This window comes from Gopherus evgoodei, chromosome 2 (assembly GCF_007399415.2).
Source record: "Gopherus evgoodei ecotype Sinaloan lineage chromosome 2, rGopEvg1_v1.p, whole genome shotgun sequence".
Taxonomy (NCBI): domain Eukaryota; kingdom Metazoa; phylum Chordata; order Testudines; family Testudinidae; genus Gopherus; species Gopherus evgoodei.
The window spans coordinates 112,322,044-112,348,151 of NC_044323.1; the positions used below are offsets into that span (position 1 = coordinate 112,322,044).

Sequence of the window (26,108 nt, forward strand, 5' to 3'; positions counted from 1 at the left end):
CCCCTTGCCTAGGTGGCAAGATAGGCTGGAATGCCAAGGGGACTGTCTGTGACTCTGAGGTAATTCTGTATTAGTGCTTTAGGAGATCACCCTCGTTACTGGGTTGGTGAAATCTAATTATAGTACAGACCACCACTTTGGGTTGTCTGCCCTGCTTTTTGAGAGTCTGCCCTGAGCTTCGCACTCACGATCATGAGCCACACCAGACAGTGTGACAGTACACGGTACTCTAATTGGTTAATGGTATAATACAGTAAGGTAATTAAGCAGATGTGAGAAGCCCCTTTGAAGGCAAGAAAGAAAGAACTGGATGTGTCACCTGGCAATGAAATCATAGACTCATAGGTCAGAAGGGACCAATATGATCATCTAGTCTGACCTCCTGCACAAGGCAGGCCACAGAACCCTACCCATCCACTTTTATACAACCCCTAATCCAGGACTGAGTTATTGAAATCCTCAAAACTGGTTTGAAGACCTCAAACTGCAGAGAATCCACCAGCAAGCGACCCATGCCCCACGCTGCAGAGGAAGGCGAAAAACCTCCAGGGCCCCTGCCAATCTGCCCTGGAGGAAAATTCCTTCCCGACCCCAAATATGGCAATCAGCTAAACTCTGAGCATGTGGGCAAGACTCACCAGCCAGCACCCAAGAAGGAATTCTCTGCAGTAACTCAGTTCCCATCCCATCCAACATCTCCCCGCAGACCATTGAGCAGACTTATCTGGTGATAATCCAAGATCAATTGCCCAAATTAAACTATCCTATCATAACATCCCCTCCATATACTTATCAAGCTTTGTCTTGAAGCCAGATAAGTCTTTTGCCCCCACTACTTCCCTCGGAAGGCTGTTCCAAAACTTCACTCCCCTAATGGTTAGAAACCTTCATCTAATCAAGCAACTTGCTTAAGTAAGTGGATTCTCCATGACTTGCAGTCCAAATAAAGACTGGATTTGTTTTCTAAATTATATGCTGTAGTTCAAACAGAAGTTACTGGACTTGATGCAAAAATTACTAGGTGATGTTCTGTGGCCTGTGTTATGCAGGAGATCAGAGAAGATGATCACATAAATGGCTTTTGGCTTTAAAACAATCAACCTATTAATTTACCTTGCTGAATTTGAACTATACTGATGTTGGATATTTAGCTACACATTGCATTTCTAGAGCTGCCTGAAATTTTTTCAGAGAAAAAAAGGTTTGTTTTGCTTTGTTTTTTTCCTGTTAAAATTGCCTTTTTCAAAACCATTTTTGCCCACATTTTTAGTTTTTCACTATTTTTTCATGATATATTTTTATTGACATTTTAACCAAAATGGTTATTGAAAAGTTTTTTCCCCAAAACCTGGGTTTTGAAAAAAAACACAAAAATGGGCACTCTGAATGCTATGAAATGAAAACAGCCAGGAAATGGTGAAATTTGTCAGGGAAAAAAACCTCCCTTTTTTCAACCAGCTCCACTTTTGATCTAGCCGAACTTTCTGATCTACACAGTGTTTACCTGGGTGACTATATTCTTGGTCCTGAAGAAATCAGCTGTGCATAACTGCCTTGCATTCACTATTAGGGGAATTTGGAACTGAGAAGTACAGTCTCGTGGTTAAGACACCACACTGGGATTTAGGATATCTGGATTCAGTTCCTGGTTTTTCTAAGAGATGCTCAGACTCAAACCTCACAGATTTTAAGGCCAGAAGGGACCATTACCATCATCCATCTGACTTCCTGAACATTGTAGGCCATAGAACCTCACCCACCCACTCCTGTAATAGACCCATAACCTCGAGCTGAGCTATTGAAGCCCTCAAATCATGATTTAAAGACCTCCTGTTACCGAAAAGCTACCGTTTACATCAGTTTAAACCTGCATGTGAGCTAGGATGACCAGCTGGCAACTGTGAGGCGTAATAGGTGCCTACATAAGAAAAACTCGCAAAAAACGGGACTCTCTCTTTAAAAACGGGACATCTGGTCACACTAAAGTGAGCCGTGCCTCATGCTGCAAGAGGAAAGTGAAAACCCTTCAGGGTCTCTGACCAATCTGACCCAGTGGAAAATTCCTTCCTGAACCCAAATATGGTAATCAGTTAGACCCTCAGCATATGACCAAGACCCACTAGCCAGATATCTGGGAAAGAATTCTCTGCAGCAACTCAGAGCCTTCCCCACTTTGTGTCCCATCACCAGCCACTGGAGATATTTGCTACTAGTACTCGCAAATTGTCTACATGCCATTCTAGGAAGACTCATCATACCATCCCCCCCCTAAAACTTATCAACTCAGTCTTGAAGCCAGTTAGGTTTTTTGCTCCCACTGCTCCCCTTGGAAGGCTACTATTAAATGTAGCATCTAAGAAAAATTCCAAGGCTGCAGATAGCCAACTCTGTCAATGAAAGGTCTTAAATAGGATTCAGCACATGCAACTTCAGAGATCAGAAACAGCTGGTATGCATCAGTACAGCAGACTGGCACCTTTCTGAAGAGATTATTATGCTCTCCAGAAACTCAGGTTTCTTTCTAACTTTCTTTTTTTAAACAAGTCTGTAGCTGTTATGATTGCAGAGAAATGCTCAGAAATGAGTGGAACTGATGCAGAGATTACTGTGTGTTTGCAGAGAGCTTACAGCAACAGCTCAGAGGTGCACACTTAACTGTCCATACAGAGGTGAAAGTAAGCTGGTACGGGCCGGTACGGAAGACCGGTAAGAAAAGGAGACTGACTGAGGGAGGAAGAGAGAAGCCTGCTCTCTGCATAAGAATAGTTTAAACTCAGCTGTTCCCTGATGGTTCAGCCCCCAGGGCTAAGTTTCTGGCATCCTTGTTAATTTCACTCACAGTAGCTGGGGGTAGGGGGTCCAGGGGAGGGTGTGTTTGACCATGGCAGGGGCAGTCCTTTTCTGCCCCCGAGATGAGGGGATCTCTCCAATACTAATATACCCAACAAATACAAGAATTTGGCTGCACAGCTTAAATACAGAGCTAATAAAAGCAGGTGGAAGGGGAAAACTCACTGTCATATTGGTTTCTTGGCTCCTCCCTCCCCCTTCTCCAGCCAGGCTGCAGACAAGGCTCTGCACTCCTCCCCCACACCTGCAGCAGGGGTTTTCCCCTAGGCTCTAGCTTGCAATAGGGACACTGGCTGAGATGCCTGCTGCTGCTGCCTGCAAAAGAACAGTTTAAACTCAGCTGCTCCCTGTGCAGTTCAGTGCCCAGAGTTAGGAGCCGTTTCTGGCATCCTTGTTAATTTCACTCCCAGTTGTTGTTGGGTGTGTGAGACCATGGCAAGGGCAGTTCTTTTCTGCCCTTGGGATGAGGGGATCTCCTAAACACAATCAAAATCAGGAACCATTTCCAAGTTCAAATCTATCCCATTCCCTCCCCAGCAGAGAATTATGGTTGTGATGTCCAAACTGCTCGCAGATCCTCTTTGAAATGTTACTGTTTAAAAAAAAAACCACAAAAAACATGGAGAACATGGTGGAAAGATGTGTCATGATTAGGGTTTATTTTGGACAAAGCAATTTTGCTAAATCAACTAAAGATTCACAGGGAAAGCAAATAGCCCCAGTAGATAAAACCACAAAGGGATTGGAGGGGAAAACTGAATATTCAGGGAAATTATTGTGCCTCCTTTGAAAGAAATAGTTTTCATTCCAATCCACCCTTTTCATATATTGATTTAAACACCTGAAATGTCCTTAGGACATCGGGTGAAATCTCAGATCTCTTTGTTTTGTCCTACCTGCAGAGTGCAGAGGCTGAAATTGACAAAACTTTCTCTAAATATCTTGTATATTTCATGAAGGCTATTCCAGTTGTCCTTCGTTCACCCCTGACTTTCCCTCCCACCGGCTCCCTCCCTGGCTGGCTGGCTGTGGTTTTTGCCTTGGTTACTTACTCCTTGGCAGACCCAGCCCAGCGGCACCTGCTGACTCTCTGCAGGCAGCAGCCCACAGAGGCCTGTTGCTGGGGTTGCTGCTGGTCAGTGGCAGGCTGCAGCTGCATTGTTTGTGACACATTCATATTCACACACATACACACACAGTCAGAGGTGAAAGTAAGCCGGTCCAGTCCAGTACGGCGTACCGGCAAGAGTCTTTTAAATCCTGGCCGTGGCTCCGGCGGCTGGGCTGAGGTGGGGATTTAAAGGGCTTAAAGCTCCCTGTGGCTGCGGGCAGCCCAGAGCCCTTTGAATCCAGACCACGGCTCCGGTGGCTGGGCTGGGGCAGGGATTTAAAGGGCTCCGGGCTTCCCTCAGTGGCAGGAGCTCTGGGCCTTTTAAATCCCTGCCCAAGCCCCGCAAAGCTCGGGGTTCCCCCTGGCGGCCAGAGCCCCGGGCCCTTTAATTTTCCCCTGAGGGCTCCCAGCCACCTCTGCAGCTGGGAGCCCCTTGGTTAATTTAAAGGCCCTGGGTCTCCCAGCCACAGCTGGTTCCCCAGGGCCTATAAATCTTGAGAGGCCATGCCACCACTCAGGACTCTGGCAGTACCGGTAAGTCCTGTAAGTTACTTTCTCCCCTGCATCCATCTCAGTGGGGATATAACTCGGATGCCTAGTGATAACAGAAATGTTAGTATTGTTAATTATTACATTCCTCATGCATAAGAAAGGAGAGGGAGGATCACAGAGCTGCATAACTTACCATGAGTAACTTACCATGAATTTGGTGCCAGAAGAGGATCATGTCTGGTAGATATCACCTCTTATTTTTTTTCCCCCAATCAAGAAGTAGCCAGGCCCAAAGAGCCTAGTGGAGTCCATGGGCATATTCAAGTCCGACCAAAGGAGAGCCAAGCTTGAAGAACCCAGTGGAGCAGAGATGCCCTTTAAATGGTCTACACAATCCATGAATGGCATCTCATTTTGATAACTCACATGAGCAGAGGTTATTTTGTGGATGGATCTTGTAAGAGTACTTTTTTCCCCACACAAAGTGACCTCTGCACAACTTGACATAATTTATATTTCTTCCCCTCTCTTCTCTGGTGACTAACATCAGACAGCACTGAGTTCATCTTGCGTTTCATGTTACACAGTTCCTAATGTAATTAGCCTTAATGTAATAGCTTTAATTGGTTTTGGATTGTAAGATTTGCAAAGGAAATATAATAAATGAATATTCAAAGCACCAGATGGTGACTGTAGCTTCACCCACACAAGAAGAATATTCCTATCTGCAATCTTATCAAAGATGAAATAATTTGAATAATAAGGATCAACAAAGGTAATGCAACAGTTGGTCTTGAAAGAATTTCACAGACAAATGCTGAACCATTTGGCATGTTGAGCATACAAGACTGTTGATAAAAATCCAAAAGCAAGTTACCATGAAAATAAATAGTTTAGTCAATAAACACACCACATGAGAGACAATATCAAGTGATAGTAATGAGAGAAATACAAATAGCTGATCTGCCAATGGAAACATTTGATTAGACGATGGATCCTCATTTATATTTCATTGACTTACACCAGAAATGGAAGCTCTTATGTTTATGTATGTGAATATTACTTTGCCTGGCATATAACTAGAATTTATATGAAACTTACTTTGTCAATATTAATTTTGGTTGTGGTTTTTCAAAATGTATCAATAAAAAGAAAAAAGTACACTCGGTTAATTATAGTATATCCAAATAATTTTATGTGTCTAACAGTAGAGTGTAAATGATGAGTAAAATGTAGTAGGTGATGAAAAATATGTTAGTATTTATCTACATCCAGTCTTTTGAAAACCTTTAGTGAAATAATCAGAACTGTAAATATACTATCTTTAACAAAAGAGCTCCAGCAGCACCAAAAAGTAAAAGCACATTATAGGCAGAGCTGGTTACCAGACACTTCCCATTATAAGATCCCGGTTTTTGTTGCTTACAATTTAACAAACTTTAACCATTTGGGGCTGATATTTCCCATGTTGCCTGTCTGCCTCAAGGTGAATCATTTTGGAAAGTTTCAACACAGATTGAGAATGGGAGAGGGAGGAGAGAACGGCAATTGGATGAGAATGCTGGGTTGGGTGAGATGGGGATGAGGAGCCTGGATGAAGGGAAGACTGGGACTTGGTCTGAGGGGAAGCCTGAGACATGTTGGGCAAGGAGACTGGAACTATCATGAGAAGCCAGGGGTTGGAGATGGGGATTGATTAGGCGAGAAAATTAAGATTGGCACAAAGAGTTGGGAGAAGAGAGTTAAAGAACTGGATCAGTCTGGAGGTGATAGATGAAGAAGAGGTAAGGCTTGGAGGGAACAGGGCAGAAAAGTGTGTGACCCCTACAGCACACTCCCTCCAGAACCTGGCATAGACCACAAGATTTCTGAATCTTACCATTCCTCTGCTGTGAGCAAATATGGGTGAAAACCACTCGCGAACCCACTATTTCATCCTCTGATAGTCTTGGTCCACACAGAGGAGGACAACTGCCTACTGCTATCACTTACTCTATTTGCTTAAGAGCCAGAGGTCTGTGCAGTGGATCTAAAGTTTGCAGCCCCGTTGCTGAAGCATGTGGGTGTCAATATGATTTCACACAGTGGAATTTTTGTTGTGTGTGTGTTTTTTTTTTAACTCAGGAAATTACCCACAAAAAGGGGAAGAAGGACCACTGCTCCCTTGAAAATCCATTGGGTGTCTGGGGGGAGGATATACGTAGCCCTCTCTGAAAATAGATGTTTCTTAGTGCTGCTGCAATCAACAGTTTTTCTGGATGGCCAAGAGAAAGCACACAAGACACATCACCTCTTTCTGGGAAAATGAGCCAAAATGGCTTTTCTTAAGCCTCCTACCACATGGAGTAAATTCAGCAAATGAAAGAACTCTAATCTTCACCACGTAATGCACCACAACCCCCAAGCAAGTCAGTCCCAAATTTGCAGGAGTAATAGGAAAATCTATTCCAATACCTTTTAGGAATAAAACCATATTCACAAAAATGTCCAAAACCAATTGTAAAATGATTTCAGTCTTGCAAACTTGAAACCAGTGTGCTTTGCTACAAGTATTCATCCAGCATGTCAGACTACTGACGATGACAATCGCCAGCCAACAATACTTCTTCTTGATTGTATATGATAAGTTTAATAACCAAACATTGCTAATGGGACTTATTCCTCAGGCATATTGCAATTATTTTTATAATCCATTTGGAACAATGTAAACCTTAAAATCTTCCTAAAAGGCCCAACAGCATTTTAACATGTTCAAGATGGTTTATTCCCCAGCTAGGGATGTGATGATCTGTGTATCCCTTTTAGTTCACTCCAATACTACACAACAGGTTCCAATAATAGTAAAATCCTAAATCCAAATCCAAATAGTGCATAATCTGTGGATCTGACGAGATCATACCAGGGTTTGGAGTCTGTTAGCAATATGCATTTATCTATCAGTCATCTGCACATTTGTCTGTGACACACATGTAAGCTAGTGTGCTGTTTAGAATTTACCTTGCAAGATGATAAAGATCAAATTGGAGCATACTTGAGTTACTATCCTAATATGTGTGCCAGCAGTACAATCTCTTTTTCCTGATTAGATGCTCCTGTCAACAAATATTGCTACTCTCCTATGTCATCTGCTCTTGGAAATCTACTCTGTTCTAGTAAGCCTGTTCTATACTGGATTCATATGACTGAGAATTAGGGGCTAAAATAGATTGACACAGGATGAAGGAGAAGCAACCCAGAAAGGGGGGGAGCTGTGCGGACATCACAGTGCTCTCCAAAGCTGGGGAGAAGACTGGGAGTCCTGCCTCTGTTATTAGCGGGGAAAGAACTGCACTCCTCTATCTCCTCCCCTTTTCCCCAGTTTAATGCCGGCTGAGAACTGTAGGCTTGCTGGTAACTGAGATGTCCAGAATTTAGCCTTGCAGTTAACATGTCCACATACTGAACACTAGAGCGTAATGCATATGCTTCTCCTTCCTGAGAATTGCTACAGCTACTGCAGTTTCAGTTTTATATAATTTTTTCATTGCTAAAATGAATGTGAAAATAGAAAGATCCACATTTTACCCAGTGTACAGAAAAATGGGTGAATCAGCTGACTGATATGTTGCTACTTTACTGGAACATGTTGTTACATGCCATTATGGGGATATGTCCAAAGAGATGATTAGAAGCCAGTTTGTGACAAAAACAGCCATATCCATGAATACATGAGTGATTACTACTTGAGCCGGAACTAACTCCACACAGAGCTATAGCAACTGTTAGCCAAATTGAATCTGCTATGGCAGATGCTAAAATAATTGCTATGGGGACTATAGGCCATGTCCAAGTAGTTAATTCATTAGCAGGGAAATCTCTCCAGACTAGCAAAGGAGTTGCAGACAAGATGGTGGTAAACCACATAGTAAACACTGTGTATTCTCGTACCATTTTTTTAATGCAATACGTCGTCATGCTTCAATTAAGGATCTAACGTGCATATATTCAGCTATACTAGATGCCCTGCAAAAAAAAATGCCCAATGTCATAGGGTTGGAAAACCAGGGCATTCTGCTAATGTATGCTACAGCCATCATTCAGAAATCAAATCTATGAGGTCACTGTTCCTGATTATATTGTTTGGAGTAATAAAAATACCTGCCTCTTATATAGTTTTTCATGAGAAGATATCAAAGGAGGTTGGCATCATTAACTCAATTTTACAGCTGGGGAAACTGAGGCATCAAGCAGTGACTATTGCAAAATAGTCTGGGCAAATATTGTTTCTATTTTAAAATGAGTTTTCACTTTTTTTGTTTGCTTTCTTCAGACATTCACACAATATTTTTTAACTAGTACAAATGTTCACAGATATATATGCATGGGTATTTGCAGAAAAGGAATTTTAAATTTGCATATGCAAGTATTTGGACCACAAGCATTAGTGTACTTCTCAAATCAAGAAGCAGGAACAATACCATATGACTTGGCTGACCAATCATAATTAACAAATAAGTGCAATTCACACATGAACAAAAGCCCAATGCAAGATCTATGCATCACTTAAGTCCTCTAAACAGAGCTGAAGCAGGACTTCATATCGTGCTCTCTCTCTGCATGGTTGAAAATTTCACCAACAATGAATATGCTCAGAATCCTGTTTATCCTTATTCCAAAGAGTGTTTATAATGGCCCAAACATTATTGGATAATGTTGAACAGCAGGAGAAAGTTGTCATCTGCTCATCTATATTTCACAAGCAGAAAGAAAAACAAAACTGGTTGGATTCATTATTTGTGGTGCATTATTCTCTCAACCCTAATCTTGCACTAGGACTGTTATAGTTCACCTCTCCCTGTTCATGAATTACTTTGATATTTGTACCTCAAGAAAATACAGCCCACTGAACTGATGCTTGGTTTAGCTGTGTCAGTTCTGCTTGAGCCTATCTGTAATGTTTTCAGAGAGCATAGCAGAAATCTAAGCTACATTTGGTGACATAACTGAAATAAAACAAACAGTCCCAGTGCCTGGTTGTCTTAATGCACAGCACTTGAATACTTGCAGAGTTCTATATTGTGAAAACTTGCTTTGTTTGTAATAGAGCTTTTTACTACTTTAACCCTTCAGGTTGTTACTGGATTTTTTCTTCCACACAGGCACAGAGTGGCTCTACTTGTTTAGCAGCCGTCCTCACTGTAAAAGACAGCACTGGACCCCACAGTTCAAACTGTGGGTACGTCTACACTATGGGATTATTCCGATTTTACATAAACCGGTTTTGTAAAACAGATTGTATAAAGTCGAGTGCACGCAGCCATACTAAGCACATTAATTCGGAGGTGTGCGTCCATGGTCCGAGGCTAGTGTCGATTTATGGAGCATTGCACTGTGGGTAGCTATCCTGTAGCTATCCCATAGTTCCCGCAGTCTCCCCCACCCATTGGAATTCTGGGTTGAGACCCCAATGCATGATGGTGCAAAAACAGTGTCGCGGGTGATTCTGGGTAAATGTCATCACTCATTCCTTCCTCTGTGAAAGCAACGGCAGACAATCATTTCGCGCCCTTTTTCCCTGAATTGCCCTGGCAGATGCCATAACATGGAGCCCGTTCAGCTTTTTTTTTTTTTTTACTGTCACCGTATGTCTACTGGATGTTGCTAACAGAGGCGGTACTGCAGAGCTACACAGCAGCATTCATTTGCCTTTGCAAGATAGCAGAGATGGTTATGAGTTGTTCTGTACCATCTGCCATGCCATTGTAAATTGGAGATGAGATGATGGTTATCAGTCGTTCTGTACCGTCTGCTGCTGTCATGGGTGCCCCGGCTGAAGTCGGCCAGGGGCAAAAGACAAAAATGGGAATGACTCCACGAGTCAATCCTTCCTTTATGGTATCTAAAAATAGAGTCAGTCCTGCCTAGAACATGGTGCAAGTGTACTAGAGAACCAGTGTACCAGAGAACCAGAGAGCACAGCCGCTCCGTGTCAGATCCCGCAGAAATGATGAGCTACATGCCATTCTAGGGGGTGCCCCTGCAACAACCCCACCCGTTGTTTCCCTGGTCCCCCAACCCTCCTGGGCTACTGTTGCAGTGTCCCCCATTTGTGTGATGAAGTAATAAAGAATGCAGGAATAAGAAACACTGACTTGTTAGTGAGACAAAATGAGCGGGAGGCAGCCTCCAGCTGCTATGATAGTCCAGGCAGGACATTAAACAGTGCAGGGGAGAGGAGCCCAGCATCCCGCTGCTATGATAGTCCAGGCAGTACAGAATCTTTTCTTTACACATGAAAGGGAGGGGACTGATGGGGCTCAGCCCCCAGTTGCTATGATGAAGACAGTTACCAGCCATTCTGTACCATCCACTGGGTATGATTGGGAGTCATTCCTATTTTTACCCAGGTGCCCCTGGCCGACCTCACCTGAGGCCAGCCAGGAGCACTCACGGGCTGATGATGACGATGGATAGCAGTCATATTGTACCGTCTACCACCGAGGAGGGGAGGGGAGAGGGTGCTCCTGTTCATTGACCCAGCACCGTGTCTACCAGCAGCATGCAGTAGACATAGGGTGACATATAAAAAAGTCAATAAACGATTTTTTTCCCTTTTCTTTCACGGGGCGGGGGAGGGGTAAATTAAGGCGCTATACCCTGAACCACCCCGGACAATGTGTTTGACCCTACAGGCATTTGGAGCTCAGCCAAGAATGCAAATGCTTTTTTGGAGACTGTGGGGACTGTGGGATAGCTGGAGTCCTCAGTACCCCCTCCCTCCCTCCATGAGCATCCATTTGATTCTTTGGCTTTCTGTTACACTTGTCACGCAGCACTATGCTGTGGCCTCTGTCTCAGATTTTTTCAAATGCTTTGGCATGTCGTCTTCTGGAATGGAGCTGTGATAGAACAGATTTGCCTCCCCATACAGCGATCAGATCCAGGGACTGCATCGCCACCCGTGCTGATCAGAGCTCCACGCTGGGTAAACAGGAAATGAAATTCAAAAGTTCGCGGGGCTTTTGCTGTCTAGCTGGCCAGTGCATCCGAATTCGGATTGCTGTCCAGAGCGGACAGTGGTGCACTGTGGGATACTGCCCGGAGGCCAATAACGTCGATTTGCGGCCACATTAACCCTAATCCGATATGCTAATACCGATTTCAGCGCTACTCCTCTCGTCAGGGAGGAGTACAGAAACCAGTTTAAAGAGCCCTTTATATCGATATAAAGGGCCTCCTTGTGTGGACGGGTGCAGCATTAAATCGGCTTAACGCTGCTAAAATCGGTTTAAACGCGTAGTGTAGACCAGGCCTGAAATACTGCACTGGTGCACAAAGTAAAACTGAAAAGGGATGTGGGCCTCCAAACTGAACTACAGTCATTTGCCTTTATCTGTGAGAGAAGCTGTGTCCCTGGAACTACAGAAGCCTTCATCTGATAAAACAGTACAACGTAGTCTAGCACAACTGATTATGCAAAACACGGTGGCATAAACAAGATAAAAGTAAGCAGTAGATAAATACTGTACATGCCAGAGTGCTAACTTCTAAGAATTTCAGCATGGTCTTTTTCAAAAAGTTTGTAAACTTAAGATTGTACAAAAGACAAGGAAAATCTAAGTTTATCTCCAAACTTCACCATCCTTCCTCATGCTGAGTAGCACCTTCTTTTGCAAATATCCGCACTGATCTACTACGCAGCATGAGTAAGGATGAGAATCGACCCCAGACTGTGGAACAAAATGATCCTTCTATAGACGTTATGATGTGGATGACTATGGAAAGCTATCCAACTTGCACACGTACATCATCAAGAGAAGATCTGTGCTTCAGATTCTCTATAAGTAAACTTTTCAAAAATGCCTAAGTGTATTAGGAGCTTACATCACATTGAAAGTCAGTGGGAATCTAAGTCCTTAGGTCACCTTTGAAAATGGGATTTAGGATCTCAGGGCCATATTTTAAAAGATATTTAAGTGCCTAACTAGGGTGACCAGATGAGAGGGAGAAAATATCAGGACACATTGGGAGGGGAGAGTCCACTGGTGGAGGAGGAAAAAAAAAAAGCCGAGTGCTGCCAGTGAAGCAGCAAAAATAAGTAAATAAATAAAAAAGGCGAGTGCTGCCAGTGGAATGAAATATCGGGACCAACTGCATCCTGACCAAAGATCAGTTGGGAGGTGGGACAAACACCTAAATATCAGGAAGGTCCCAATTTTATCAAGATGTCTGGTCACCCTATGCCTAACTCTCATTGAAATCAGGGGATACCTAAATACCTTTAAAATATGGCCCTAAATCACTTGAAGCTTTTTTGAAAAGTTTACCAAAGATGAACTGGATTATAATATTTGCCTCTCTTTCAGCTGTTCATTACTACAAACGAGATAGGGCAACCTACCATGGCATTAGAACACAAACAGCACAAGGACATGGGGCAGAAATCATTGTAACATAATCATAGACCGTCAGTACATATGGATTCTTTGGTAGAGTTACTCTAACCCAGCGGTTCTCAAACTCCATTGCACTGCAATCTCTTCTGACAACAAAAATTACTGTATGACCCTGGGAGGGGGGACCGAAGCTTGAGTCCTCCCAAGCCCAGTCACCCCAGGCAGGGGGGCTAAAACTCAAGTCCCACCACCCTGCATGGTGGGGGAAGGAACAAAGACAAAACCCAAGAGATTCAACCCCAGGCAGCAGGCTGGTAACCTGAGCTCCACCACCCAGGGCTGAAGCCCTCAGGCTTCGGTGTCAAACCTGGGCAGTAGGGCTCAGGCTTGGGCTTCAGCCCTGGGCGGTGGAGCTTGGGCTTCAGCCCTGGGGGAGTGGGACTCAAGCTTGGGTTTTGGCCCTGGAGGAGTGGGGATCGGGCTTCGGTCCCAGGACTCATCAAGTTTAACACCTGCGCTGGCAACCCCATTAAAACGGGGCCATGACCCACCTGGGGGTCCTGACCCACAGTCTGACAACTCTTGTTCTAATCACATTGTATCTGATGAACTAGGATGCTTTACAGTGACACTCTCAATTTGAAGTTTTGATACAGACTGATTTCAAAATATTTAATTTCTGATGCAGCACTCTTCAAATAGCATGCTCTGAATTTCGTTTTAATTCCATTAAAATATTATAAAGGGTTTTTCTGCTCCCCTCCTGATGTTTATAAGGGCTACTTTGTTATGGGAAGAGTGGACAGCCCTGACAAAATCAGCAAAAAATGTTCTCGGGTCTTATGTTACTTGTCCATGTAAGCAATTGCTGAAGTTCCCACAGAGTAAAGAAAACAAGAATGGCCATACTGGGTTAGACCAAAGGTCCATCCAGCCCAGTATCCTGTCTACCGACAGTGACCAAATGCCAGGTTCCCCAGAGGGAGTGAACCTAACAGGTAATGATCAAGTGATCTCTCTCCTGCCATCCATCTCCACCCTCTGACAAACAGAGGCTAGGGACACCATTCCTTACCCATCCTGCCTAATAGCCATTCATGGACTTAACCTCCATGAATTTATCTAGTTCTCTTTTAAACCCTGTTATAGTTCTAGCCTTTACAACCTCCTCAGGTAAGGAGTTCCACAGGTTGACTGTGCACGGTGTGAAGAACTTCCTTTTATTTGTTTGAAACCTGCTGCCTATTAATTTCATTTGGTAGTCTTCGTTCTTATATTAGGGGAACAAGTAAATAACTTTTCCTCATTCACTTTCTCCATACCACTCATGATTTTATATACCTCTATCATATCCCCCCCAGTCCCCTCTTTTCCAAGGTGAAAAGTCCTAGCCCTTTTAATCTCTCCTCATATGGGACTCGTTCCGAACCTCTCATCATTTTAGTTGCCCTTCTCTGAACCTTTTCTAATGCCAGAATATCTTTTTTGAGATGAGGAGACCACATTTGTATGCAGTATTCAACATGTGGGCATACCATGTATTTATATAAGGGCAATAAGATATTCTCCGTCTTATTCTCTGTCCCTTTTTTAGTGATTCTAACATCCTGTTTGCTTTTTTGACTGCTGCTGCACACTGCATGGACATCTTCAGAGAACTATCCACGATGACTCCAAGATCTCTTTTCTGATTACTTGTAGCTAAATTAGCCCCCATCATATTGTGCATATAGTTGTGCATTTTTTTCAATGTGCATTACTTTACATTTATGCACATTAAATTTCATTTGCCATTTTGTTGCCCAATCACTTAGTTTTGTGAGATCTTTTTGAAGTTCTTCACAGTCTGATTTGGTCTTAACTATCTTGAGCAGTTTAGTATCATCTGCAACTTTGCCACCTCACTGTTTACCCCTTTTTCCAGATCATTTATGAATAAGTTGAATAGGATTGGTCCTAGGACTGACCCTTGGGGAATACCACTAGTTACCCCTCTCCATTCTGAGAATTTACCATTTATTCCTACCCTTTGTTCCCTGCCTTTTAACCAGTTCTCAGTGCATGAAAGGATCTTCCCTCTTATCTCATGACAACTTAATTTACGTAAGAGCCTTTGGTGAGGGACCTAGTCAAAGACTTATTGGAAATCTGTTTGTTGACCCCTTCAAAGAACTGTAATAGATTAGTAAGACATGATTTCCCTTTACAGAAACCATGTTGACTTTTGCCCAACAATTTATGTTCTTCTGTGTGTCTGACAATTTTACCCTTTATTATTGTTTCAACTAATTTGTCCGGTATTGATGTTAGACTTACTGGTCTGTAATTGCCGGGATCTCCTCTATAGCCCGTTTTAAATATTGGTATTACACTAGCTATCTTCCAGTCATTGGGTACAGAAGCCAATTTAAAGGACAGGTTACTAACCATAGTTAATAGTGCCTCAATTTCACATTTCAGTTTTTTCAGAACTCTTGGGTAAATGCCATCTGGTCCCGGTGACTTGTTACTGTTAAGTTTATCAATTAATTCCAAAACCTTCTCTAGTGACACTTCAATCTGTGACAATTCCTCAGATTTGTCACCTACAAAGGATGGCTCGGGTTTGGGAATCTCCCTAACATCCTCAGCTATGAAGACTGAAGCAAAGAATTCTAAGGATATTATGTGATTGTGACACAGGGAGGGGAAATGGTCCATACAACTATGAATGAATGGGGAGGTTCCATGAGACAAACTATTAAGATATGGGTCCTTGCCATGGAAAGGTTTCGAATCCCTACACCATCTACAATCCCAACCTATCAGAAAGGAAAAAAGTACTCCACAATCTTAGCTCAAGGTCAAATAAAGGCTTAATCAAAAAAGAGGAGCCCTGTACGGCACTCTGAAGGCCAGTTAGCTAAAGCTTTGCTGGACCCCAAGGGGAATGAGTTTTGCCATTGGGGAAAGTCTAATAAGAAAGCCCTAACATGGGTATTTAAGAGCTGAAATCTAAGGACTGATGATACGAGTATTTCATCTGTTCTCAAGGATCATGACGGTGCTTTGTGAAGGAGGCAATCTGTTTCTTAGCCAAGGGGTTACTTGGTCATATAGGGTTTCACAGACCAAAACTAACACATTGAACTAAATCTACAAGCAGATGGAAAGGCAATACTCTGCATGAAGCAAAGGTGTAATGTGCTTACACTAAACCATTTCTAAATAAGCAAGCAGGCCATTAGCTGCAGCTTTTGAATAGTCCTCAAGAGAAGCCTAAGAAAAGGCTAGAAAATGACAATGGTATGGGAGACTGGATCCAGTTTTCATCAACAAGCAGAGACTGTAACCTTTTGGGATCAGAACTAGAAAAACTGCTACTGACACTGCAAACCCAGGAGAAGTTAGAATTCATAAGGAATTCAAAGACTGCAGGCCTCTCCGGTACAGGGTAGACATAGAACCACGGAAACATAGGGCTGGAAGGGACCTGAAGGGGTCATCAAATCCAGCCCCCTACTCTGAGGCAGGACCAAAAAACCTAGACCATCTCTGACAGGTGTCTGCCCAGTCTGTTCTTATAAAGGGGATTCTATAATGATAGGGATTCCACAACCTCCCTTAGAAGTCTATGCCAAATCTTAACTAACCTGATAGTTAGACAGTTTTTCCTAATGTCTAAGATAAATCTCCCTTGCAGCAGATTAAGCCCATTTCTTCTTGTCCTACCTTCTGTGGACATGGAGAGCAATTGATCAGCATCCTCTTTATAGGAGCCCTTAACATAATTGAAGACTATCAAGTCCCCCTCAGTCTTTTCTTCTTCAGACTTAACATGCCCAGTTTTTTAAACCATTCCTCACAGGTCAAGTTTTCTAAACCTATCATCAGTTTTATTGCTTTCCTCTGGATTTTCTACAATTTTTCCACATCTCTCTCAAAATGTGGCACCTAGAGTTGAATACTGTACTAGTAGTTAAAATTTCCCATTACTGCCAGTTATTTCTGTTATTTGCTATTTACCCTACCAATATATTGAATATAGCCACAATCCATGTAAATTGTTTTAGCGGATTCACTCCACTAAGCCACATCGCCTCTGTTCTGTCCAGATAGAACATCAGCGAACTCATTCTCATCTGGGTCAATGCCTTGGGTAGGTAAACAAAAAAGCAGCACCATCTGGATCTAATGAAAATGAAATGCAGAGCTGAATGTCCTGAGTATACAGATAGCACCATAGCCCAAACCCTCTCACTGTGTCTCATAATAGCGTCAGACGTATGTTGCCTGAGTGGAATTCTTTTCAGTCTTGAGATAAGAGGGTCCATTGGGTGGATGAACAATTACTCCACACCAACCTCCTGCTGACCTCCCAGAAAGGGAAAAATAGAGCCATAGAAAATCAGTCTCATCCACCTTGCTAGATCCCACAGGCATGTCTGCAACATCTGTTGATCAATAGTAGAAAGAGGCAGTGGATGTAATAAAATCAGCATGGACACTTACAGAGTTTTGATTAACTAGTTCCCTCCTTAGCAACATTAGGGAGAGCAGGAAAAGAAGCCCAGGATCAGTAATGGGCAGTAAATAATTGTAATCTTCTACTCAGGATTCCTATTCTCAAGGAGTTTGCGAAACTCATGTATTTCATAAAGAGCTTTTATAAACATGTATATAGTTTGCTTTTTAAGTCACAAAAAATTCAGATTTTTCTGGACTACCATACAGAAATTTCCAGAATAAATCCCCACTAGATAGGCCTAAAAACTGAATTTAATAACTAAGCTTAAGTTTGGATTTAAACTAGTCACGTCTGAACCAGGTTCTATGTCAGTTTGACTCGCCAAACCATGCTAAAAATAAAATAAACAGGAGAAAAGGAGACCCCCAGCCCTCAAAATCAAACCAAAACAAAAAACATTTCAAGCCATATATCAGAAAGAAGCAGTGAAAGAAAATTAAATTAAAATACAGGGTAAAATAAAACAGAAAACACCCCTCCAGCCCCACTCCATTTTTTCTTTGGCAGCTTACCTTTAAATTATATTTTGATATTATTCTCAGTTTTATGTTTATGCCAAATTTGTGGTTATTTGGAAATTACTTAGATGATATTTGGTCTGTAGTGCAGTCATTGATTTAGAGAATTGGAATGGTCATTACTACCTAACTGAGGTGAATCAGCTTTGAGTACTCGTTAATGTGCAGTTCTACTCTTAAAAGTGACTTAAAATGGCATTTGGGGGTTCCATGTTTACAATTACTCAGTCATGCGATGGCATGGCCCAGTTGGTCCCTGTCCAACCCAAACTGTACTTGAAGGGAGCCCTTTGCATGTGGCCCCCTTTTCTGATTGCATGGAAACCATGTTGTTGAGGGAGGGATATCAGATGCCTCTAAGGCATGACCCTCCCCTGCCATGGGTCTACCTTCTTCTACCCCACCTTCCTGACCTCATGGAAGCCTGTCAGCAGGTCTAGGATCCATATGAGAGGGATGAAGACTGAGCAGCATGAGCAGGGGCATTCTGGGAGTGGGGACAGGGGATGTGAGTCCTCCCACTCTCTGGCTCCACTGAGAACCTCTGCGAAAAATAATAGAGCAAGGCACCACTGTAGCTCGGGGTTCCCTGTTAATGAGATTCCAAGGGCCCTACCTTCCTACCTACCCTCCCCACCCCAAGGGATCTGTGCTAATCCCTGGAAATCTGCCAGATTTGAGGGCTAGCCCTGCAAACTTTTCTACAGAGGGCAACCCCTCCATTGGGTTGGTATGAGGGATCTGCACCAGGGGATTCCTCACAAAGAATTCCTCTCCCAAAACTTCATGCCCCATAGCTTTTCTGTGGAATGGGGTATTGTCTGGGCCCAAATGTGCACTTTACAAGTACAAAGTGGTTCTGAAGGAGTTTTAGTTGAAAAATCCATTCAGCTGTCAATTAAAAACCTTACCTATCCAAATAGCCCGATCTGGTATGTGCAGTATTGCCAGGCCCAGGCATTCAAACATGACGACTCAGGCTCGAACAAGTCATGAGACTTTAAAATAATAAATGTTGGGTTCTTTTTATCTGCCTTCATTGTTTGAGCACTTAGGGGTCGTGTTTTCAAGCTTTTCTTTGCAGCCATGGGGGCTGGTAACTTACTTTTTTTAAAAATTACCTTAGAATCTCAGCTTTCGTGTGACGCCAGAAGCTGAGGCTTCAAGAAAAACAGCAAAATGTCACAAGAGAGCTAGCAACACTGTAAGTAAAATATTCTCCTGGCACAATTTCCTTGGTGTCACTGACGTGGTAAAGGGCATGTATTGTGGTACCGTATGTTCAGATGAAAGGAAAACAGGAGTGAAAAATGTGTTACAGAAATGGAGGGAACAGAGCACAGTTACAGAGGGAAGCCGAGAAAGGCAGTCAGTGAGATACTTTATTTATATCCCCAATAATTTCCAAATTAATTAAAATAATGGAGTTGTGTCCAAACCTGTGGCCCATTAGGCTCTGAACTGTGGCTGTTGAGGGTGACTTGGTTAAGAAAACGTGTTTGATTATGAATTATGAATATGTCTTGCCCTCTGATTTATGAAGTTGAGTGTTTGAATCAGTCTCATTAATACTGAGAGGCGGTGGGGTTACCAAGTCCCCATCAGTGCCAGGAGCAGCTCTGGTATGAGCTGGGAGTGCTTTGATCAGTTGCTGTCCCTGTCTTATTGTATCTGCTCAGCAGCTCCTCCTGTTGGCATCTTGTTGCACCACAAGAGAGGGGAGAGAAGAGGAAGAAAAGAATACTTATCTATTTATGACAACAGGTAAGAGTTAATAGAACAAAAGTGCTTCATATCTCTTTTGCCTGGAAAGGGTTAACAAGAACAGTGAGCCTGGCTGTCACCTGACCAGAGGACCAATCAGAGGACAGGATACTTTCAAATCTTGAGGGAGGGAAGTTTTTGTGTGTCCTGTTAGTTTTTGGTTGTTGTTCACTCTGGGGGCTCAGAGGGACCAGATGTGCAACCAGGTTTCTCTCCAATCTCTCTGATACAGGCTCTTATAAGGTCAGACTAGTGAGTACTAGGTAGATAAAGCGAGTTAGGCTTATGGTTGTTTTCTTTATTTGCAAATGTGTATTTGGCTGGGAGGAGTTCAAATTAGTATTTTGCTGAAAAGATTTTAATTTGTACTTGTATACTTGGGCTGGGAGGGTATTCCCAGTGTCTATAGCTGAAAGACCCTGTACCTATTCCATTTTAAATTTACAAAGATAATTTTTACTGTTTTTCTCTCTTTAATTAAAAGTTTCTTGTTTAAGAACCTGATTTTTTTTATTCTGGTGTGAGACCCCAGGGGACTGGGGTCTGGATTCACCAGGGAATTGGTGGGGAGAAAGGAGGGAAGGGAGAGAGAGGTTAATTTTCTCTCTGTGTTAGGATTACTGTCTCTCTCAGGCAGAATCTGGGAGGGGAAGAGAGAAGGAGGGGGGAAGGTGCATTTTCCTCTCTGTTTTAAGATTCAAGGAGTTTGAATCACAGTGATCTTCCAGGGTAACCCAGGGAGGGGAAGTCTGGGAGAGGCAACGGTGAGGGAAAGGGTTTACTTTCCTTGTGTTAAGATCCAGAGGGACTGGGCCTTGGGGGTCCCCAGGCAAGGTTTTGGGGGGGACCAGAGTGTACCAGGCACTGGAATTCCTGGTTGGTGGCAGCGCTACAAGTACTAAGCTGGTAATTGAGCTTAGAGGAATTCATGCTGGTACCCCATTTTTTGGATGCTAAGGTTCAGAGTGGGGAATTATACCATGACACCTGTGCTTGATTCATCACCTGCAATCTTGCCAGACTGAGAGCCCAAGAGAGAGGAGGACCGGTGCTCAACTAGTTCTGCCTGAGCCTAGGGAAATACAACTATTGACTGAGGACCCATGAGCTTTTTGAAATAATATGTTCATTCTTCAGGGTGAAAAGGTTAGATAATTCTGTAATGAAGTAACCAACAAGCTCAACAAGCTACCACAATTAGCTGTATGACAGCCTGCTTGACGACAATACTGTACATCAATTTATTCCCATCTGAAACTGCTCTGAGAGTGACCCTTCTGATACTAATGATGAATAAAATGATGTTACTAGCATTCATGTAAAGGCAGCATGCTTCCAAATATCCCACACAGTAACGTTCTCTTTTTTTAAAAAACAAAACAAAATAAAACCTGTTGTATTAAGAATGTATTCTCTGGGATTCGAACAAAACATTAAAGTATGACACTCTTTTACGTGGTTATCTGTAAAAGGAAAATTCCTGTGAGAAGAATCAGCTTCCAGTGCAAGAGAAATGCAATCCAAACCAGCCCTTCCTGCAGATCAAGAAATCCAAAGAAACACATTTTCTGTGCACTAAAACAAAGGCTCCCTTTTTCACCGTTAAAATAATTCCAGGAAACAGAAAGAAACATTAACAGCAAACAAGGGCTATGTTTGTGCAATACCTAGCACAATAGGGTCCCGGTCCATGACTGAGGTTCCTAGTTGCTACTGCAATAATACAAATATTACAACAGTAGCAGCAGCATCTGAAGATTTCATTAATTTAGAAACAGCAGCATTGCATCAGAGTGGAAATCAGATTCAAAATACAAAAAACAGAGACTATACTTTAAAGATACTCAGTTTTAGTAAACTCAACTTAAAGGTTATGATTCTTACACATATTTTCTACCCAAAATGCTTTTTCTTTTTTGCTCTTTGCAAAACTGAAATGGTCTACACAAATCTTTCCAAGTCTTACTCCTGCCTGAATTTTGACGCTGAGATTTTGAAGACTGTATATTCTTAGACACACAGTTTAAACACAACCTCACTACAGCTTGTAGTTTGAAAAAAAAATGCATTGTATAATCAGGTTGCTGCTTGCCAGACTTCCCACAGTAATTGACATATGTATATATGGATTTGGCATGCATACTGTAGGCAGCATTTTGAAAATGTTGTACTATGCAATGTATTTATTTGATGTTTTCCCTACAAACAAGAAGTAACAGACCTTACATTAGGGTCCGGCAGACTGGAGGCCTTACTGGTATTTACAAATGGTGTCTCTTCTTTCCCCACCTGCTAAAGGAAAGAGACATAGTTTAGTATAATGTCAATATATTTATGGTATATAGTTATAGGTTTATAGTATGGTATATATTTATAGTATTTTATAGTATAATATATTTACTATATAACTATTTCTACAAATTGTTTTGTTTTCCATTTACTTCTGTTGAGATTCATTTAAAAGTTGATCAGCTGCAGAATACAGGGCACAGTATAACAGTATTGTGGGAAGATGATCTTATTGGAAAAAACACGGATATAAATGCATATTCCATAAAATATTTGAGCATAGGTAGTGGAACCATTGAAACCAAACATACCTTTTTTTCCCTTCTATTTAACACCTCCCCAAAACTAAACTATGTGCAGATTATTTCCACCTGCATATCCACAGCCTAATTAGAATCACCACGCCAAATCTCATAATTCTTCAGACACTGAAAAATTAACAGAAAAAGTAATACCTCTGCAAACAATTAGTGTCTACATAAAATCCACAAAAAGCTCTCCAATCCACCATTCCCCTACAAGCCACAAACCCATCTCTCTTGTCTACAAATGCTGGAAAAACAACTATGTATGGATGCAATATTGCTTAAATGAAATTACCAGACAAAGCAGCACAGCAGCTAATTTGACTTAGCTGTTTATTACTCGTCAGTGTAGATCCAAGACTCCAATATCCACATATCACCAGCGCAATATTGTATCTGGTCCCCATCCACTATACTAATACTGATTACAAACACTAGAGTATCTCCGTATCTACAGTAGACTAGAGGGTCAATGACTTTACCTACTGTATTTAAAGGATAGAGAGGAGTTAGTGCAGACAATTTATTACCTATTGTTTTAATTTTTCATTGTTTATTAAAATAACAACACTTAACATGTAGATTTTTTTTTAATACTTGGAGCACTTTAGAAATCTATAATTAACCTATAAAACTGATTAGATACTTTTCTTTAAGTATTTCCACACTACATGTATGGTTCACAATTGGGCTGGGTATGGGACAAAGCAAAATGAATTCTTAAATTTATGAGTTTCAAATGTTTAGGTTTTTTTTCAAACAACAACCTGTAGTGAGGTTGTGTTTAAAGTCTATATATTCACAATCGAGCTCAGTCTTAAAATGTTTTTCTTTAAGGAATGAGGAAAAAAACTGAATCACAGTTAATGTAAGTGGGCTTCAGAAGTTAGTACTTTGCTCTTCAATATTTATGGTGGGTGGTGATGCTTCACATAAAACTGCTGTATTTTTGAATGTTGAAAATATGAATGCAGCTGTCAGAGACTTAACACACAGTCTCTTCTGTCCATATGATATTTTAATCATGTGCATTGTTAAATGATATTTAGCTAGTTCCTTACTATTTGACAAACCGACTCTTTAAAAATCACAATTTTTACTTTATTCCAATATTAAAATTACCAAATTGAAAATGGGGAGTGACCTGAATTTTAAGACACACTTGAACATAATAATAGAAAACAGAGTTTTATTACTGAGAATGGAGCACAGGAAGATTACAAAGGTCAGCAATTATAACGGCAAACGAAATTATTAAAATTCCATCTACTTCAGCATTATAAGATGAATGTTGCCTTTAGCCGACTATGGGAGGGATCCAGAATATTACTGGCTAATAACTGTTTCCCCCAGTCCTGTGACCTACACTTGGAGCTAAGGGTGTGATTCACAGCTTGTGCAGACATACTCATACTAGCTCTCAGTGTGCTAATATGCTAAAAATAGTAGGGTGGCATCAGTAAGAAGAGGCCTGAGCTAGCGCCACGAGTTCAACCCCCCCACCAGACCCTCTGCGTACGCACCTGTGGCGGCCAGTCTGTGACATTGCTCATGCTGCCCATGCTATCATGGCTACAATACTACGTTTAGCTTGATGAAAGCTAGCACAAGAATACCTGCACAAGCTAGGAATCACAGCTCTAGCTCCAAGTGCAGATGAAGCCTTAATCCCAAGGCCATCGCTACCTCCCCCAACATGGATCTACACTGGAACATGGAGCTAGCTTAATGGAAGGTCAGGAAAACGGAGTATTTGTTAACATTATTTTCTACATATTGAGGGCTTTTTCATTATTATTTTCATCTTCTCCATTATTATTTTATGCTTTATGAGATAGAAAGTAAATATTGAAAGTGGGTATTTTAGAAGAACAGTCCCGGCAAGAATTCTACCTGTAAATTATATTACTGAGAAGGGCTTCAGCAGTCTGGAAACTGGACTGCTCCTGTTTTTGCAGGATCAGGTTGTTAAACGAGTTAGCTGACAGAATGCTTTTGGCCTTGTTTCCTTTTTACATGGCAAACCACCCTCACTAACCAGTGAGCAACTTCCTCTGCACATCTGAAAGCATCTAACCCATAACTTGAAACAAGAACTAATACAAGTTAAAATTCCCATAGGAGTGTCCAGATTGTTGGAGCTCCTTGAAAAAATACAAATGTTATGACCAAGATTCATCTTTCTGTTCAGAGATACCCAATAATCTGAAAAAGGGGTTTTGTCTAGAACCACCCAATATCTGGTAGGAAATTTATTTCAGCAACTAGTCAGAGAGGTCCCTGTGGGCTACTAAAGTCAGGAACCTTAATTGTTAGAGGCTCTGACATCCATATAGTAATGATGTATGAAGGTAGAAATGCAGCGACATGTGGCTGGCTCAGCAGACTTTTTCCACTGAGGCAGATTCTCTCGTTGTCCAGAAGTCAGCCACACTGTAAGAGAAATGAGCTTTAATGCCTGTGGGGTATGGCAGGCCATCTGGTACATATGCTTCCTTTGGACACAGTCAGATCCATTTAATTATTACCAAAAGGGAAACAGCCTGGCCCTTCTTGCAGCCAGAACTTCAAGCTCTTTGACACTATGGATCCTAATGCCATCCATAGAATGCCAGGCTCTTTCCTTATCTGAGACTGGCCCAGAGCAAAGAAAAAGGAAATTAATGGTCTGATTTCAATGAAAAATGGTTTGGATAAAACTGCTAACAGGGCAACAAGTTACTTTATCATTGGGGAAAAATAAGACAAAAGAAGTGACAGGACAGAGGCACTAGCTTGCATGCTCTCCACAGATAAGTAATTGCTAAGAAAAGCTACTATTATTGAGAGGCAAAATAAGGATGCTGAAGGGAGAAGTCCAGAGCTTAAGAAGCACCAAACTTAGACTCCAGTTGCTTAAGCGATCTGCCCAAATTTCACCAAATTCTGGGCTTCTGATTTCTAGAGATGCTGACCACCCACTGCTTCCATTGCTGCTGAACCAGGATTTATGACATTTCCTTCTTTAGGTTCTCCTCTAAGCACAAGGATGATCTTCAAACAAAGCCTGTGGGTGGAGGGAGAGTGGGAATCATATCTAATGATCGCTTAAGAGTCCCACTGATGTAGGAAAGCTCTTAGGAGGAGTTGAGAGTGCTTTCTGGGAATGAGCCCATATCTCCCAGCAGCTGAAGGGCTTGCCTAGCAGATGGATTCTGCATAAACCTGACCTTCTTCATTATGTTGGTGACCTTTTCCACTGTCTTTTAAAGGGAAGACTGTCCCCTGTGGAGGCGTCAAATACAGCCCTGAATGGACTCTCTATTGTGCGGGGCTGAGGATCCGCCTACAAGCTGTGTGATTGTGATGGAGATGGGCTAGAGGAGCACACAAAGTTCACCGCAGTAGTCAGTAGTCTTTTCTATGACTAATTCAGACTAGGACTTAGGCACAGGAGATCCTGCAGGGTGACACTGCAGTGCAGGCAAGCAAGCGACCCAGTGAGCTACTGTGAGGCATTATGGGTCTCAAACTCAGGTGTGCGGGTCCCCAGGCAGCCCTAATACAAAAAGCCAACACCAGGCATCTCGTGAATACCAGCAAGGAGTCTGGGCTGGTGAACCCTAGCTCACCATAGGCACTTCCCACAATGGTCCCAGTTGGAGGAGACTTGCAACTAGAGTCATTCTTTAAGCCAGAAGGTGACACAGGAAGCTGTGAATCCTGGCTGGCTGCTATATTGTCTCCTGCTGTCTTGCCTGATTCCTGCCTTCCTGTCCTGTTTCTCCCTGCCTGCCTTGTTCCAGATTACATCCTGCTGTTACAGCCACCCCTGGCTACTGACTCCGGCTCTGACCCTCGGCTCAGTTCCTGACTCTGACTCACAGCTTGACTCCCGACTCTGTCTCTGTCTCTGAC

At 42.3% G+C, this 26,108-nt stretch overlaps 1 protein-coding gene across 2 annotated transcripts in view; it reads right to left on the reverse strand.

The window, feature by feature from the left end:
- EPB41L4B (erythrocyte membrane protein band 4.1 like 4B) overlaps positions 1 to 26,108 on the reverse strand; it is a 287,983-nt gene that overhangs the window by 53,780 nt on the left and 208,095 nt on the right. The window contains exon 19 of one of the 2 annotated variants that reach the window (XM_030551497.1): positions 21,839 to 21,906. In XM_030551497.1, the coding sequence (XP_030407357.1) occupies positions 21,839 to 21,906 (68 nt within the window). Of the gene's footprint in view, positions 1 to 21,838; positions 21,910 to 26,108 lie in introns of both variants that reach the window. The other variant, XM_030551496.1, reaches the window with a different exon arrangement.